A 17,298-nucleotide genomic window follows, 5' to 3' on the forward strand; every position below is an offset into this window, starting at 1 on the left:
AAGACTGGGTCTTTCCTTCAGGGGACAGACTTATAAAGATCTTTGCTCTCCAAGCACCTACAGACAGAAGGGTTCAATGGTGGCTTAATCATACAGAAATTTAAAATATGCGTAGAGATCTCTTTTTTTGTAGAAAGACTTAAACTTTGCTCAACACAGGAAGTAGGGTCTTCAAAGAGCCAATGCTCTTTGAAACAGAGTACACAGGAACATACATGAAATGAACAAACAGAACCAGCTCTGGCAGGATATTCTAATTCCTTGCTCTTATTTTGGGTGTTTCAGCACATATCTAAAGCCAACATCCAGCATTTCAAGATAATTTTTCTCAGCCCAAATAAGGTATACAAGTGGTCCGCATATAGAAGGTAAAACTTAAAAGTCTTCCCAGGAAGTTGAATGTATTTTGGTTGTTCTTTGAAATGAAATATGCTTGGCATCTTCCAGTGTGTGTGTGTGTGTGTGTGTGTGTGTTTCTGTGTGTACACATACTATGCTGTGTGAAGGAGTATAAATCAGCTTCAGTGCCCACACTGAAATTTCAAAGCACGTGTAAAGGTAAAGGGAACTTTTTCTTTCTGCTATTTATTGGAGTGTCTGATTTAAGTCACTTTTCTAAGATAAATCATGATATTTTAGTCTGAGTGGGAAAGAGAAATATGCTGGGAGAAGAAATTTCCCACATTTGATTTTGTTGTTGAGATGCTGTTGTTTACTTGGTGTGTGGTGCTCAGTTTTTCTTCCTTGCCGCCCTCAGCCAACAGTCTACAAAATTAAGGGAATCAGGTGGCAAGCAGCTTATTTAATGTAACATCATCCTTATCATTAAAGCATTTGTAAGTAAGGAGACAGAAACACTTGGAATTTAAGCCAACCAGTGATCGCATCCCAAACACTACAAGAGGACTCTGAGAATCCTGTGTGTAACTTTTGATGGGGGAAATGTAGAAAGATCTAGCAAAGTGTTTGTGATAACTCACTGAAACATGACTGAACCCATCCTCAAGAATCTTTCAATGAATGTAGCCCCAAATACAGTCCGTGTGAGTGCTCTTTTCTTTCATTTCACCCCCCCCCCACCTCCATACATACATTTGATGGCATGCTCAATGCTGGATTAGAGAGGTTGTAGAGTAACCCACTCTTGAAATGTCAAACGGAAGAAAAATGCCACATTGCATTGAGTATCCAGTTACAAACAAAATTCAACACGGTACTAAAGCTTTCACCTCGTATTCCTCTTTGAACCCATAGCTGTCTGATGTCTTCATGAGGTTAATGTGCTGCAGTAAGTCGGCCACTCTGATGGCTGGGTGCAGTTGTCCTGTCTGGTAAGGGGACTCTGTCCCTTCGCAGAGGTAGCGAGGAACATCCAGAAGGCGACTAGACTCTGCTGTGGCACTGTGGTTTTCATCTGGCAGATTTCATATTCCAGAACAGTAAGAAAGAGATAAAGTTATCTTGTTTAATATACATCTGTGCAAAGAAGACTTGAAGACCTTATGAGCTTTCTGGTAGTAGAAGGAAGGAAACGAAAAGCCAGCCAAGGGGGTGGGAGTGGGGGTGGGGCCTCCGGCAGCATCCTCATAAAGACAAAGCCTTCACCTTTCATTTCGGCTCAAGGGTTAAGGTCAGAACATATGTGCCTTTCAACAAGACAGCAGATGCTGGGAGAATCAGGGAGACACTGGATTCCATTTTAAGAAGTGCAGGCAGGATGCTTAGCTGAGTTGCCTCTGTTTTTAGTATTTGAAGTTACAGCGGTCTAGGCTGGGGCCAGAGGACTGAGCTGTCAACTGGAAAAATGTTTTCACCTTTGACTGTGTTGGACGATCTCTTTCACACTCATATTCCAACCTCCCTCAGAGACCCCTTTGGACAACCCATGCCCATGGGGCTGTTCATCTTGCCACCTTTCCTCTTCTTTGCTCTACTAGCTGGGCTCCCCAATACAGACACAACCTGGACACACTTGCACAGAACCCCATCCCCACCCATTCTGTCCACTAGGAGGCTTGACATACTTCCCCCCTTGGATTCTTGCTACTATTAGTATTGTTTCAATTGCCAGTACACTTTGACTTCTCTGTCAGCCATGTGAGAGAAACCGGGGCTACTGGAGATTAATGTGGACACCTCCCTGGTATTCCCAGGCCCTCCGTGCTGCAATGTCAGGCTACTGCTTATGTTTCTGAGACCTCCAGGTTCCTTGCATGCTACTTCCTTTGCCCTGTTTTTGTAACCATTTATTTATTTATCTGGTATTTTTGGAGATAGACTCATGTACCAGAAATTCGGTAAATATTTCAATGAGTGAATTAGTTAAAATTCAACAGAAGCCTTCACCACCCACATTTAAGTGTAGACCACATCCCCATGGTTTTAGTTCAAAATGGAAAGAGACTTTTAATGCTCTTTCTGCTATAAAGATGAAAAAAGAACCAAGAACGTCTTGCCTATGAAGAATAAACAGCATTTTAATGACCAAAGGACTAAGCAGTACAATGAGAAACATGCTTATATTTATCACATTTAAACTTACCACTTAAAAAAAAAACAAACCAAACGTTGAAGGGGTGTTACTTTGAAAAGCATAATACTGTCACACTCATTAACAGAAAGGAAAGTACACTCTTAGAGGAACTTGCGTTTGAAATGATAATGCATACTGTAGAGAATGATATTTAATTAACAGTGAAACATATTTCAAGTGCTGGTACATCTGCCTGCTCTATCTCCAACTCTACAAATAGGATATGGCAAAAAATGAATTGTTGTCCCCATGATAAACACTTTTTCTTCCTGGAGAAGGGAAAAAAAAAAAAAAGAACCCTACAATCAGATTTGTATGCCTCTATAATTTAGCTTGATTGCATTTATCTTTACCCTCTCTTATTAAACTGATTTTTTTTGGCATTCATGTCTAAAAATACCACATACTAAAGCAAAAGCAAAAAAAAAACTAACAACAACAAAAGAAAGCCCTTGGAGTCCGTTATGACCTAACCACTCGAGAGAATCACTGCCTTTTATTCAGGTTTTGCCCACCCCTCTACAAATAAACATTTGCTAGCAAGTATGATTCAGTTGAATTTCCCCCCTGCTTCCTGTGAGCCTGCAGTCAACTGGTCTACCTTCATTAAAATATTACAATCAATAGACAAGTATAAGGAATGTAAACATCTCCCAGTAAGAATAAATTCAGAAGCAACTGGTTTAGGCTCTATCATAGGATATACAATTGAAGAGGAGAGTTTAATGGAACAGACAATGTGGGGAAGGCAGAGTGTAAGCACCTTGGCTGGGGTAAGGTAGCCAGGGCAACCCTAGACAGAGCTCATTTTGAGCCTGCTGCAACAGCAGTTTTACAATTTTTAGAGGCTCAGAAACACAGACTTGACTCACATTGCTCATCTTACAAATGAGTATATCCCAGCATCAAATAGCATTGCCTTTGTGTGGCATTAGACTTTAATATAGTAGTACAAAAGGGAGTAAGGTCTCAAGAATGATCACATATGAATTATTAATCTCAATACATTTCTATTTCATTAAACTACCTAATAATGTGAGTACTAGCAAGGGTGCCTGTGCTTATCATTATCCTTATTATACATTGAAGAATAATAACATCAACTATGTCTTGATTGAAAGGTTTCTAGAGTTCTTTGTAATATACTTACCGGTTATAGGGACTTAAGCCCAATGAAGCAGTAAAACACAAAAGACAAAAATATGAATCAATATGAAAAATTTCCAAGCCTTTCAAAATCATCAGGTAGATATAAATATGAAGCAATGTTTGAAATTATTTCAGAAAGTTGCTGTATAAAAGTGAATCAATGAAAAACAACCATAAACATCACAATTCTAAGAACAATGAAAATGGAAAAGATTAATCTGATGTCTAATGGGATTAATGAGAGTCAGCTTTCAAAGAAAGCCAATGACTTTGAAGCCGATCATGCCCACTTTCAAAATGAAATAAATTACCCGATGAAAATGTATACAAATAGCTCAGATGAGACTACTGGGCTAGCTCTACCTTTCCTGAAATGCAACCACCCCCTTTCATTTAAAATATTTTAAGAATTGCTTAGTCCTTACAGTTTGTAAACCTCATACATATTTTCTCATTTTCTCTTTACAGTTCTGTGGGGGAAAGCAGGGTGGGAGTTGTTACAATTTTCAGAGATAGAGGAGAAAATCTGTAAGGTAGTTTTCTAAATTCATATTGTAATTCTATCTAGACCTTGAGATTTGGACTGGATCCTACATGCCCTTAGAAAATTTCTATGACGGACTGGACATTTAGGCAAACCATTCCTTTTCTTTAAAAAAAAAATTATCCATAGGCAATTTTGTATATACCTACAATGTATCTTTTATTTATTTATTTATTTATTTATTTATTTATTTATTTATTTATTTTACAGTATTCTGTCTGCATGTATATCTGCAGGCCAGAAGAGGGTGCCAGATCTCATTACAGATGGTTGTGAGCCACCATGTGGTTGCTGGGATTGAACTCAGGACCTCTGGAAGAGCAGTCAGTGTTCTTAACTGCCGAGCCATCTCTCCAGCCCCCTTTTCAGAGTGCTTACTGTTTTAATCAAAGTGGACTCTACTTACTAGTGTGAGTACTACTCTACAGTTCTCAACAGAAGATGACATATGCGGAGGCATTGGATAATGTGATACTTCCCCTGTGATTACTCTGTATGGCTCCTCCCTACATAACCATGTCACTTGTTACGACAAATGCCTTAGTTCACCTCCGTCTCACTGCTGTTGTGTACATCGCAGGGAGAGTGCAGCCAGGATACAGATTCTATTGGAACATTCATTATTTACCTAAGCTCTAAAATTCTAAATTGAAATAATAATTTTAGTATTTTAGCATGAGGTACATTTTACTTAACTGATTAGTTGTAAAATTCCAAAATATTTTGTAATTTACTTTTAAATCAAATAACTACATAGCGAAGAGATGCATAAGCTAAATTTCCCTATTCACAATAAGTATTAAATATAGTGTTGGGTAATTTCAAAGATATATTTATTGAAAATCTGTATTTTCTTGGGTGAGTAGAACCACGAGGGTGTTACTGACAGAGAACCTGTGAACATATAATGCACGCTGGCCAAATGCTTGTTGAATAATTTGTCAAGAAATAAGAAGCAATTTGAAATTAAACTCATTTTGTTTTGAAATATGTAGGTTTAATAATTAATGCTGTTTTACAACTGAAAAGGCCAGAATCATCACAGGCAACACTCATTTCCTTAGATGTGACTCAGGTAAATGCAGTGGTTTCTTCTAAGTTCTTGAAACACAATAGTATTTATCATATAATGTTGTCTCTATGCCAAGGACCTGCATCAAGATTCTAGCAAACTATTTAAAAAAACAAAGTAAAAGCAAATGAACAGAATCACCCTGTTCACCTAAGACTGCATCTTTAGTTGCTTTAAAGTTAGAAGGGTTCAGACAATCCCTTTGTTAAAGCTGACTTTTCCACATCAGCAAGTTGCTCAGTCACTCCTTGCCCCTGAGAAGGGAGGTGTTGGGGTTCATTTCACATTAGTCATCCATTAGGGGTAATTGCATCTCTGCTCCAAATCCAACACAACTTAAAGCTGGTATGTTGTTCTAAACAGTGTGCCTTCCATTTATATCCGCCAGACCCAAATGTGTTGAACAAAGGCCGCTATCTCTGTTTGGACTATGGTGATCTATCTAAAACATCAAGATACTCCCCCAAAGACAAATAGTTACTATGTGGACAAGATACAACCCATGCAAGGAGTTGTGATGCATGCAAAACAATAAAATCAAATAAAACCTGGTGATAAAGGTTTCGGGCCTCACCTAACACAGCAGTCGGTACAAGTGGATCATTGGGCACTGTGGGAAAACAAACGTCATGAAGCAACTCTTGCCTGTAAATTCTATTTTTCTAAAATAATCTTTATAATCCATTTTTTCTTAAAAAAATATAGTGACCCAACTTGCTTGGGGTTCTGTATTTTGCAAGGGTAAAAATCATTTTTTTTTTTTTCTGGCAGGGTTATTGCAGAATGTCAAGAGAGTTGTATCTGTAATTATAATCCAGTTCTTTGTTCATTTTTAAAAGCCAGATTATTCACTTTGACATTATAAAGATGATAAAACGAGGAGAAAAGGAGCCATGCATTTTAGATGTACTAACTGTAAGGTATTTAGAGAAATAATGATCTTATATTTATTCTAAGTCATTTTTTCTCCAGTTAACTGTGGGGAGTAGTTAATCCTTTCTCTAAGTTCACAAGCAAATAGCTATAGATACACTTTCAGAATCATCACTTTATAGTCAGGTACTGAGAAGGCCAACACACAGAAAAGTCTGTGGAACAAGAATACATTCAGACCTATAACCAAGTAAACATTGAACGAACCAAGTACTGGTAGAGATGATACACTCATATTGGGAACAAACTTTCTTTCAACAGTCTTAGAATTCTATGTCCTTCTCTGTTGTTAAATCTTAATAGTGAAATAAAAATAAGACAGGCCAGAAAGGCCCTGTCATGATTAAAACTGACTTTCAAAATGACTAACATAGCACTTCTAACTTCCACCCATTGTGAACATACACAAGGAAAATGACAACCTATATTCAAGTCTGACAATTACTGAAAATTTTCACCAAGCTAAAGGTTTCCAAAAGAATATTCCCTTTATGAAATGACATAAAGACACAGAGTCTAAAATATTGTGCAACCTTACAATTTCCTATGTCTATAATTTGCATAGAAATATGAATTCTTTTATTTACTTCTTGTCTTCTTATACCCATGTTTACCAAATCAGGTTAAGTGTTACAGAGCTGCCTTGTATATGAAATGCTAATGACAAACTTGATTTGTCCATCTCAATTTTACTTGAAGATTTGAAGAAATGAGCTAGGCACGTTAACGTAAATTAAACTAATTTAAATAAACACAAAACCTTGAAAGGGAATAATTTTCATAGGATATTCAAACTATGCAATTATTCAAATTCCCCTGTGCTTAAGCAGGACATCAATGCAAACGTTTTAAAAGCACTTTCTTCAACAGATCAGCGTTAGTAATATTGGAAGAATTTATGTATGAGAGAATGAAGAGATGAACGGGCATGCAATTTCATTATTCTTTGCAAACCAGTCAACACAAGTCCACCTTTAGATTTTATACTCGATACTCAGAAACTTAATGGACCAATCTTTCATGTAGTCATTTTTTTTTCTTGTGTATATAGTATGTGTGAGTGTATGCATATTGTCATGTGTGAGGCCATACGTGCATTGGGTCCAAAGAATTTGATGTTATGGCTTCTTCAATCTTACTCCAATTAATGCACGGAGATAGGTTCTCTCAGTAACCCTGAAGCTCACCAAGTCCAGCTATTCTAGCTAGCCAACTTGCCCTGGGACACCGCTCCATTTCCCCACCCTCACACCCTGTCTGTGTCTCCCAAATGCTAGGATTACAGATGGCTGCCACCCCTGCTTGGCTTTTATGTGGGTTCTGGGGATCTGAATTCCGGTTTTCACACTTGTCCGGTAAATGCTTTATCCATTAACTTACCTCCCAATCTCTGGTTAACTTTTTAGTACTGGAATTACTCAGGACTAATACTAGATTACCTTAATGGAAGAACTATTTAGGCCACTAATTCCTAGAAAGAATTATGACGTTTCTTCTTTTCTTTAAAGAACATTTATCTTCTACCAAGGAAAAGACAAATGAGTAAATTGACAAACACCAATTTTATGCAGAAAATGCCATTTTGAGCCTAATTCAATTGACACATGCTGCCTGAATGTCTTACATTTGGATTATTTCTTATGATTTCATAATAAAATCCCCAGTTCAAAGTTAAACTAAATCCTGTACCAAACTGAACAAGCCTTTTTTTTCTTTTTTTTTTTTTTTTGGTAAATTCCGTTTTACTCTTTTTTAGCTGTTTTGTCCTCTGGCTTTTTCCTTCATTATTCAAAAGTTATTGGGGGAAATTAAGTGCACTTAGTAAGCCCCCCAAAAGCATTAAGTCAAATTTCAATGACTAACTTACATCTCGGACTGAAGTTATGTTGGTCCATGAAGGTGAGGGACAGCGGATCCTCTGCATGCAGGGTGCTCTGATCGGCGTAACTCCGGTCCATAGCGTTCACCATGTGCGTCATCTCCTGCCGGGTGTTGCCCATCGCATCCTTGCGCTTTTTAGCAAGCTTGCTGCCAAAGCAAATACAAAAGGGAGCCCTGAGTGTGGCGAGCCTTGAGGGACAGCTGACGCCAGCCATAAAGAAGCTCAAGTGAGCCCGAGGACAAGGTTACAGACATGTATTAGAAAACCTAAGAACTGTTCCTAATTTCGCGAGTCCAGACAACACACAAACCAATCCATGGGCTGGTGGTTGTAGCACGACCTTATTTGTGAGATTCTTAATATGCAAATCGTCAAACAAAGAGTCTCACCATTTCTTTTATTAGGTCTGGGTCCAGAGGGAAAAAGCAGAGTAAAATGAGGGTGTTGGAGGGTGGATATAATCATAGTACATTGTATCTATGTATAAAACTGTCAAAAAATAAATCATTTTCATGAAAATGTTTCTTCAAGAGTATAAACAAACACGCCTAAAGTAGAGTTAATTCACAGATGATTTAAGTAGAAACTTTAAAAATTTAAGTTCCAGTCTTCCTCCTGAGTGATGACTGCCTTTGATCAACTTCTTGAAGGTCTTACTAACAACATGACTTAACTTTGCTTTAGCAGAGCCAGCCAACAGAAAAAAGGAAAAGGTCCATTCTCCTCTCTGCTGTTCCTAAGAAAATACACAAACATACAGAGCATGGACACACTGAATAGTGCATTTATAGCACTAATCAAAACCAATCCAAAGTCTTTCCAAATCAGCCCTGGCCTGCTATGACTCAAACACCTATAAAGAGACTGAACTGAATCATATGCTGTGTAAGAAAGGTACTGGGGAAAATTTGAAAAATGCTATGCAAAGAACCAATGTCAATTATCGTCATCTTGGAGGATTGACATGGTCAAACCCTAACATGTATTTTAGACTTCTCAGGCATACTATCCACTACGGAAATGTCTGATGTATACAGCAGGAGAATGATTTATGGTTATAAAAGTTAGTGATAACATTTCAAACTACACAAATACTGATCCCTTTATCTCACACATCAAAAACATACTTCGTTTGTTTCTCTGTTATCCATGAAACATGCACCTAAAATGCATAAAAAATATTTAACTCATATTCACCAGAAAATTTATACACAGAGGCACTGTAAACCATGTCCAGTGTAAACTTATCACTCATTTAATGGTAGCAATTAAGTCTGCCTTGGAAATACTCCCCAGTTGTTAAGAATGCCATTTCTTTGGTCAATGGTAAGACATTCTCTTCTGATCCCCCATTATTGTCTATGTTAAACATACCACAAATACTACAAAGGCTCATTGAATAGATGGAGTTTATGCCCACAGGCTTTTCCTTTCAACATACATTGAGCAGCCTGAGAGTCATTCCAGTTTATTTTTCTCTGAGAATTTCAGTTGGTGACCACAGGGACACACAACCAACACACAGAACACAAAAACTAGATCTCACTCACAACTGAATAGAGTAGGCACAAACTATGATTTGCTGATGGACACCCCTCATTCATTTAGAAGGAATAGCAAGTATTAGTAATATTAAAAACAAGGACAAAGGATTATTATCTACCACCACCAATAAAAGTACCACCAGAACTATCCCTACACCATTACTACCATTACACTATTACTTATTGACAACACTTGCTGCATACACTTGAAGTACTACCAACTGTTCCTTCCTGGCCAGAGGGTAAAGTCTGTAGAAACAAAGATCTAGACAGAGAGTATAAATATAGGCGAGATATGAGACACCATGCAGGGAGGTAATGACTGAGGAAAGAGGGGACCGCTTAGGGGCAACTTGTCCAAATGACTCCTAGCACTTGGTCCAAATATTGAAAATGACTTGAATTTTTAAAAATAACAGCAATGTTTCAGAATGGGTATTTTAGTTTTCTTTATCATTTTCAGGTGTTTTCATTTAATTAAAGTGCGCGCTCTCTCTCTCTCTCTCTCTCTCTCTCTCTCTCTCTCTCTCTCTCTCTCTGTGTGTGTGTGTGTGTGTGTGTGTGTGTGTGTGTGTGTGTATGTACACCTACATGAGCACAGTTCTCTGTAGAGGCCAGGGGCATCAGATGCCTCTACAGCTGGGGTTACAGGCATATTTGTAAGATGTCTGACATGGGTGTTGTAAACTAAACTCAAGTCCTCTGTAAGAGCAGTATGTGCTCTTAATTGCTGAGCCATCCCTCTGGCCCCTGATTTTATTTTTCCAAACTTGAACAACTCATTTATTTGACTTTGGAAGCAATGATATCCCTTTCATAGTTAAATGGACATGAGGAAAATAGAAAGACTAGCACGATCAAATGCTTTATTTATTTATTTATTTATTTATGTATTTATTTATTTATTTATCTATTTATTTATTTGGGAAGTGTTAAGATAGGGTTTCTTTGTGTAACCCTGGCTGTCCTGGAACTTGCTCTGTAGATCAGGCTATCCTCAAACTCACAGAGATCTGCCTGCCTCTGCCTGCTGAGTGCTGGGATTAAAGGCTTGCATGACCACTGCCCAGCAATGATTTTATTTTCTAAAAACAATGCTTGACCCCAATTAAACACCACCAGGCTGCATGTAGCCAACAGACTTACGCATTCCAAACTCCCTGCTAGTTAGCCATCATGAAATATTTTTGTCCTTAGGCCTGCAAAGTTTAGTCTCTAAAACCTGGCTAGTTTCTGCTCATTGTGACTCCAAATACATTTCCTTGGAAAGGCTTGATAGAGGTAATCCAAGTGTCATCTGATTCAAGTGATTTTTTTTTTATAGTAACATGTTCATCTCTTGAAACAACACTCGTCACGTATCGTCACAGTATTTTTTCAGTCATTTCCCCACAGTGTGCTCACTAAAGGGAAGGATCACCTGCAGATTCTGGGCATCGGAACAGTGCCAGAATACTTAGAGCACAAAACAGGCACTCAATAAATGCTTGTGGAAGAGATAAATTGGGCCTGTTATATACTTGGCACTTTCCATTGGTTAACTCAATTAATTCTCAGCTCAATCCACTGAAAACTGCTTAAGGATTCTCATCATATAGATGAGTTCATTGAGGCTTAGGGGAGTTAAATAACTTGCCCAAGGTTGCTTATCTAATAAGCAATGAAGAATGACCTCATTCCATAGCTTAAGCTATTACACAATACCCAGCTGTTTACAATGTGTTTACTGCCACGTTAGGAAGCATACTGTAATGGTTAAGCACTGGTTGCTACCCATTAGAAAAGAACACGAATACAGCACACTATGCTGTCATTGACACACTTTGAAACAACAGAAAAATGCTTGACAAATAAATTCCAGCCAGGGGTGGTGGTGCCCATCTCTAATCTCAGTACTCAGAAGTAGATGGCTGAATCAGGAACGTGTAAAGCCTTCCTGAACTGGGATTCATGGCAAGATCTTGTCTCAAAAACAAACAAATAAAACTTTCAGTTTTCTCCAAATCTTTGTTTCCTGGGCAAGGTTAAAGGGTTGATTCACTTCTCTAAAAATGTGAGGGATTGATTTGAACGAAAAATGGTACAATGTGAAATTTGGATTCAAAAATAATGTTAAATTTTAAAGATGGGCATACAGAAAACAGCAAATGGAAATGATGACTCTAAACCTCAAAGATTTATGAATAAATAATTTATATGGACTTCATGAATGGGTAAAATTAAAAGGCTTTTTCAAGAAATTAAAAGGGAAAGTGTTCTAGCCAGGGCTTCCTGATTCATAAACTTAGATAAAAAGCAAACTATGCTGGAATATAACCTTTGTGAGTAGCTGCAAAGTCAGCCACAATCAGTCCCTTACACCTCAATCCCCACAACAACCCTGTGAGGTCGGCTTTCATTCAGGGTATTGTGAAATGGCAATGAGTTAACATCAGTAGTGTTTTCATATATGTCAAAAAAGTTACTGTGACATAATGTCATTAAAAATTAGCTCAGAAATCATAGGGGGTTTTTCTTTTGTGTTCTATTCTACTTTATTTCTACCTTTATAAGAGAAATTAGATTGAGATTAGTATCCCTATGTGTTTTAAGTAGCCTTTGAAAATATATATCCCTATGACATTTTTATCTGGCCAGGCTTTAAAGTACCAGTAGCTCTAAGTGCTAATCACAGCAAAGTATAAATAGATACATTGTCTAGGAGAAAGATGTTAGGTGTGCACCAAAATGCAATCCTATTCTAATTTTACAGATACATTGACAGTTAATGGTAGGTTTATTGACATTCTTGCAACTAAATACATATTGATTCTAGAATGTCTCATGCTTTGTCTACCCCTGAGCAATGAGCACATATAATGTGCTCTTCAGGACAGTGAAACAATTCATTTTGCAAGTACTTGAGTTTGACAGATGTGCAAATGACTTTCATTATCAAAGCAGCCAACAGCATCAACTTCTGCAGGTGGATGTATGGGTGGGCCATAAAGGGGAAAAGCACTCCATCATTGTATGAAATGGTACAGTTAATTACCATTGGCTTCATCAAACATGATTTAACAAGCGTATTATGATTCATCACAATAAGCTAAGAGCACTGTTATTTTACACCTGCTTGTTTTAGCAGATTGGAGGAAGCCAAATGTTTGTAATATTTGAAATGTTGGCAGTGTCGTATTGAAGTGATTGACTCATAAAATTTTGCTGTGAAGCTAGCTGAAACCTTACCCAGTGATACAGACAGTGCAGTCTGTGTGTCTTAAACCCAGTCCCAATCCTTGAGCCTTGGACAGTGCCATGGCCTTTGGACTGAGTGGCTAACTATCTTTGATCCTTTAGAAACAAACTGAAAATGGTTCAGGAAGTCGAATGGCTGGTATTCTCCATGCTGACATAAAAAGGCTCACCAGACCTTAGTCTAGGGTGAGTTGGAAACTGCAGAAAACTATAAAAAAGTGCTCTCTCTGTTCCTCGGTACGTTGGCAGGTTTTGTTTTGGCTTAGTTGTATAACATCTCTATTTAAATTGTAGTAAGCAAACTCATTTTTTCCCACTCTACAAAAGATTTATTTATGTCCCTGCCTCTACTACATTACGAGTTTATCAATTTCTTTTGACAGGACCATTATAATGGTTTGAATGGTCAGCAAGGATATCTTGTTGAATACCTGGGGAGGTGGAAAGCGATGTTATCACATGTAGGCCCGATCTGGTTTGCGTCCTTCAAGGGCAGTCTGAATGCTGCACAAATATCTCACTGGGCTCATTTTCTCCAACATAATACAGTATTATACAGTTAGGGATTAGGAAGCTAATACCACATTTGTCACCTGATGCATAAAGTGTCCTATGGCTAAGAGAGCACAGATTTGACACAAGTAAATAAATGATGTTCTTAGCTGCAGACTAAAGCTACTTACGGAAAACTGTAATTAAAAATTAAAAGTAGCCGAACATACAGAAACACAATATCCCTTTTAAAAAAGTGTATAGAAATAGATAATATTCTACAGTTTTAGAGTCCAGAAAGATATCAGTTTTGAGACGCCACCAAACACACGCTGTTTCTGTGAGTTTTTTGAAAGGGATATTGCATCTTGGACACATGTAAAGTTGTAATGACCCATTTTCTACTTACAGATAGTAGGAGTAAGAATAGTAGCTCCTCCTGGCAAGCAGATCACAGACAGTGGGAAAAGAGAAGCAATGGTGAATGAGAAGCGTGACTCCGTCACATCCAATAGAGCAGAAAAATGTGCGTTAAAAAGAAAACGGAACAAAATGAAATTTGTGGGGTTTTTTTTTTTTTTGCTTTGCATTTTAATTCGCCCATGCGTTGTTAGCGTTCTTATGCCATGCGATTAAAGAGACAGATAATGCAGCAAAAAATAAAATTTGTAATACAGAATTAGGAAAAAAAAGTAACATGCTGACATTTCCTATATTGCCAAGGAACTGAAAAATTAAATGGATTGTGTGTTTTTCAACATGCAGTTAAAGCATAGTATCATCCACTGCCATCAAAATGTCATGACAGATGGAGCAGCTGTGTATAGAATGGGTATACTAAATATAGTAGTTTATTTTAAATACAAAACATAAAGATATGATGTTAATATATGCAAAGTACTACATTTTTACACATTGGCTATATCTTAATGGTACACAGTATATACATGTTATGTGAATACAGGTACCATATACTACATATACATGAAGGTATTCCTACAGTAGATGCAGGTGAACATGATATACACAAACATTTACTGTACTGAAACATGATTTCAAGTTGATGTTTGCAAGTTTTAATGTGTTCATGCTGTGCATTTAAATTATACACAATCAATGAAAAAATGGCATATAATTGGAAATAATTCAACAGCGATCAAACTGAAAAAAAAATATGACATTGCGTTCTGAAAGTTGCAATATCCCTTTCACAGCCTAAGAACTTACTTTCTGTATGATCTCATCCATAAATTTTTATTTGGCTGATTTCTAAGCTATTCTTTTGCAACCCAAAACACATGGAACTATTTTCAGTGAGGCAAATATCCCTACACATATTATTCACACTGAGGGATAGTCTAAAGAAACTTTACAATATCTCATGAGAATGCAGATGGTAAAGAGGGTTTCCATTTCCACTGTTTTTAGTGTAAATTTCTATATTCAAAGGAAACTACAGAATAAACACCAAATATTAAGCTAAACTCTATCATATCCAGGGCTGCTGTATACTTTCATGGAAGGGTAATAATCTACTCTTGCTTAAATAACACAGAATATATGTGTGTGACATATGCCAACTATGAGCCAGAGTCCTGACAAATGTGCCGAGGTGAGTAAGGAGTCAAAGTAATTTAGGCATGATGTACACCTGAAGGCAGCAAACACAACCTCATCCATCTGCAACATTATGGTCTTCACCAGTCACATAGGTGCTGCCGAGGCAAGTAAAAGGTCAGGAGACTTTCTATCCAGTAAAATAATCGTGAAAACCTAAACATGAAACATTTTAGAGAAGGCTTATTTATCTGATCATTGGCAACACAAACCGAAGAATCAGTGACGATATGCAATTTTAGAGAGCTGTCAGAGCATGTCATTCTCCCTTTCCCCATCCTGGCTTCGGTGACTGGCTCAGCAACTTGAAGGACCTCAGTGTTCACTTGTCATTCTTAGTACAAATCCACCAAGAGGAGGGGACTCAAAAACAAACAAGTCTTCAAATAAGCCACAAATACAACTAGATTGAATTCCATTCTGAGGAGGACAGAGTCAGAAACCATTCCCATGCATCCAATCGGATGTGACAATCCTTTTAATGATGAAGCAGTGTTAAGTGAGCTCTCTAAACTATTTGGCTTTTCCACTCTCCAAATACAAATTAAATTTAAACAGAGGTATAAGGTCTGAAGGTTCTAGTCCACGATTTTCATGGATGTTTATTGGAAAACTAGTGTCTCTAAAATGCTTAAACCTTCTTGTCTCACCTAGGATGTGTTTTTCAATCACAGAGGTAGACAACAGCAGAGAGAAAGCACTGTTTGGGGGAAGCACATATGTAGCTAATTGAACACAAAACACTGCAGTGCATACCTAATGTTTCTAATGCAGATGTGTCTTCTCCAACATATATACCTCCGGGGACAATTGTAAAGAGGCAATATATTAAAATAGGTTCTCATGGAATTGTTAGTAACATATGAGTCTTATTCATAATGCTAATGTTTTATTTCAAGTAGAAAGCAATAATAATTGGATACTATGAGAATTCATGTAGTATAAGCAACATCATTTATTATACAATCAGTACAATTAGTCAAGCAGAACCACTTTTATGCACAAAGCTGTTGGAATGCACTCTGCATGTAATTTTTTTTCAAAAGTCTTCCAAATTGTAGAATTATCCAAAATTTGTGATTGTAGGATTGAAATGTCATACTAGTTTCTAAGAAGATGACTTACAGATTATGACAACTTATATAATAGTCAAATAGCTCAAAATATAGGAAAATGTGTATATCTTAATTGCATTTGAGCAAGAGTATACTTTCATTTCCAGAATACAAGTTTAAATTCCAGGAAGTCAGATCTTTATAGAACTCCAGGAGGTGGCGACATTGACTGGCATAGTATAAAAGATAAGGTTCAATTTAAGCATTTACTCTTCTTTTAAAAAAATTTAGTCAGTGAACATTTAATATACAAAGTCATTAAACAAAGTTTCTATTCTCCTCATGTCTCATATGCAACCCATATTTATAAAAATATAGATTAAGAATGAAAATAATTCTGACTTTGGTCCAAGCACCGTATGGTAACTGTATAGCCATCCATTTTATTATGCTTAATAATAACAACATTTAAAATAAGATGAATTTTTCGTGTATCTCTGAAGATTCAAGAAATTTACAGTTTTACACTAAATAAATGTTAACGAAAATCTACATTTATATCCCAGAACAAATTGCAAAAAGCTAAGTAAGACTTCACTTAAAAATCCCAAGTAAAAAGGGACTGGGGTGCAAGCAATCTTATTGGAACTTGTCAAAGAGCTTGAAGGGAAAATGTGTGAACATCAGTGGCAAACACGTGTGTGTGTGGTACAGGACATTATCGGATCTTACCTCTTTTTCACAATCACTATGACAACCAGGAGGAGGAGGATGAAGACCAAGATTCCAGCACTGATGCCGGCGATTTTCACCACTCTGTCTGTCTGCTTTGCAGGGTCCGGGATCACCTCTGGTTCTTCTGTTGCTGCTGCTAAATGAATCAGAGAAACAGGTGACTGGAAGCCTCTACCACACACAGGAAGACTGCCTCCAGGCAGAAATGGCTGAAGGAGGACAGGCTTGACTAGCCATCACCTAAAAACCCACATGCAGAAACGAGCTATTCTAAAGCATGAAAGACTTAGGGCCATGATAAGGGAAAAACCTTCCTCTCCAGTGCTATTTATTTATTTTTTGGCTGTTTTAACATAAGAAATAAGAGGAAAACCACAGAAATTATTATAAAAGGGAATGATAAGCTACTTTTCTTCAAATGCCTTCAAAATTCAGGACTAGATTTTAGAACTAGTACAGTGGGAAGAGATTGGGTTGGATATAGATGACCGTTCATCAGTTTATT

The 17,298-nt window shown here is 37.3% G+C and overlaps 1 protein-coding gene across 17 annotated transcripts in view; it reads right to left on the reverse strand.

Annotated features, from left to right (window-relative positions):
• Ptprk (protein tyrosine phosphatase receptor type K) overlaps window positions 1-17,298 on the reverse strand; it is a 539,557-nt gene that overhangs the window by 26,161 nt on the left and 496,098 nt on the right. For 2 of the 17 annotated variants that reach the window (XM_028877351.2, XM_028877355.2), the window contains exons 14-20: window positions 16,791-16,929; window positions 15,760-15,801; window positions 13,796-13,825; window positions 8,099-8,259; window positions 5,873-5,908; window positions 3,684-3,695; window positions 1,230-1,414 (exon numbers count right to left, since the gene is read on the reverse strand). In XM_028877351.2, coding sequence (XP_028733184.1) covers window positions 1,230-1,414; window positions 3,684-3,695; window positions 5,873-5,908; window positions 8,099-8,259; window positions 13,796-13,825; window positions 15,760-15,801; window positions 16,791-16,929 — 605 coding nt within the window. The other 15 variants (XM_028877357.2, XM_028877369.2, XM_028877368.2 and 12 more) reach the window with 12 other exon arrangements.

The sequence above is a fragment of the Peromyscus leucopus genome, chromosome 8a (assembly GCF_004664715.2).
Source record: "Peromyscus leucopus breed LL Stock chromosome 8a, UCI_PerLeu_2.1, whole genome shotgun sequence".
Classification (NCBI taxonomy): domain Eukaryota; kingdom Metazoa; phylum Chordata; class Mammalia; order Rodentia; family Cricetidae; genus Peromyscus; species Peromyscus leucopus.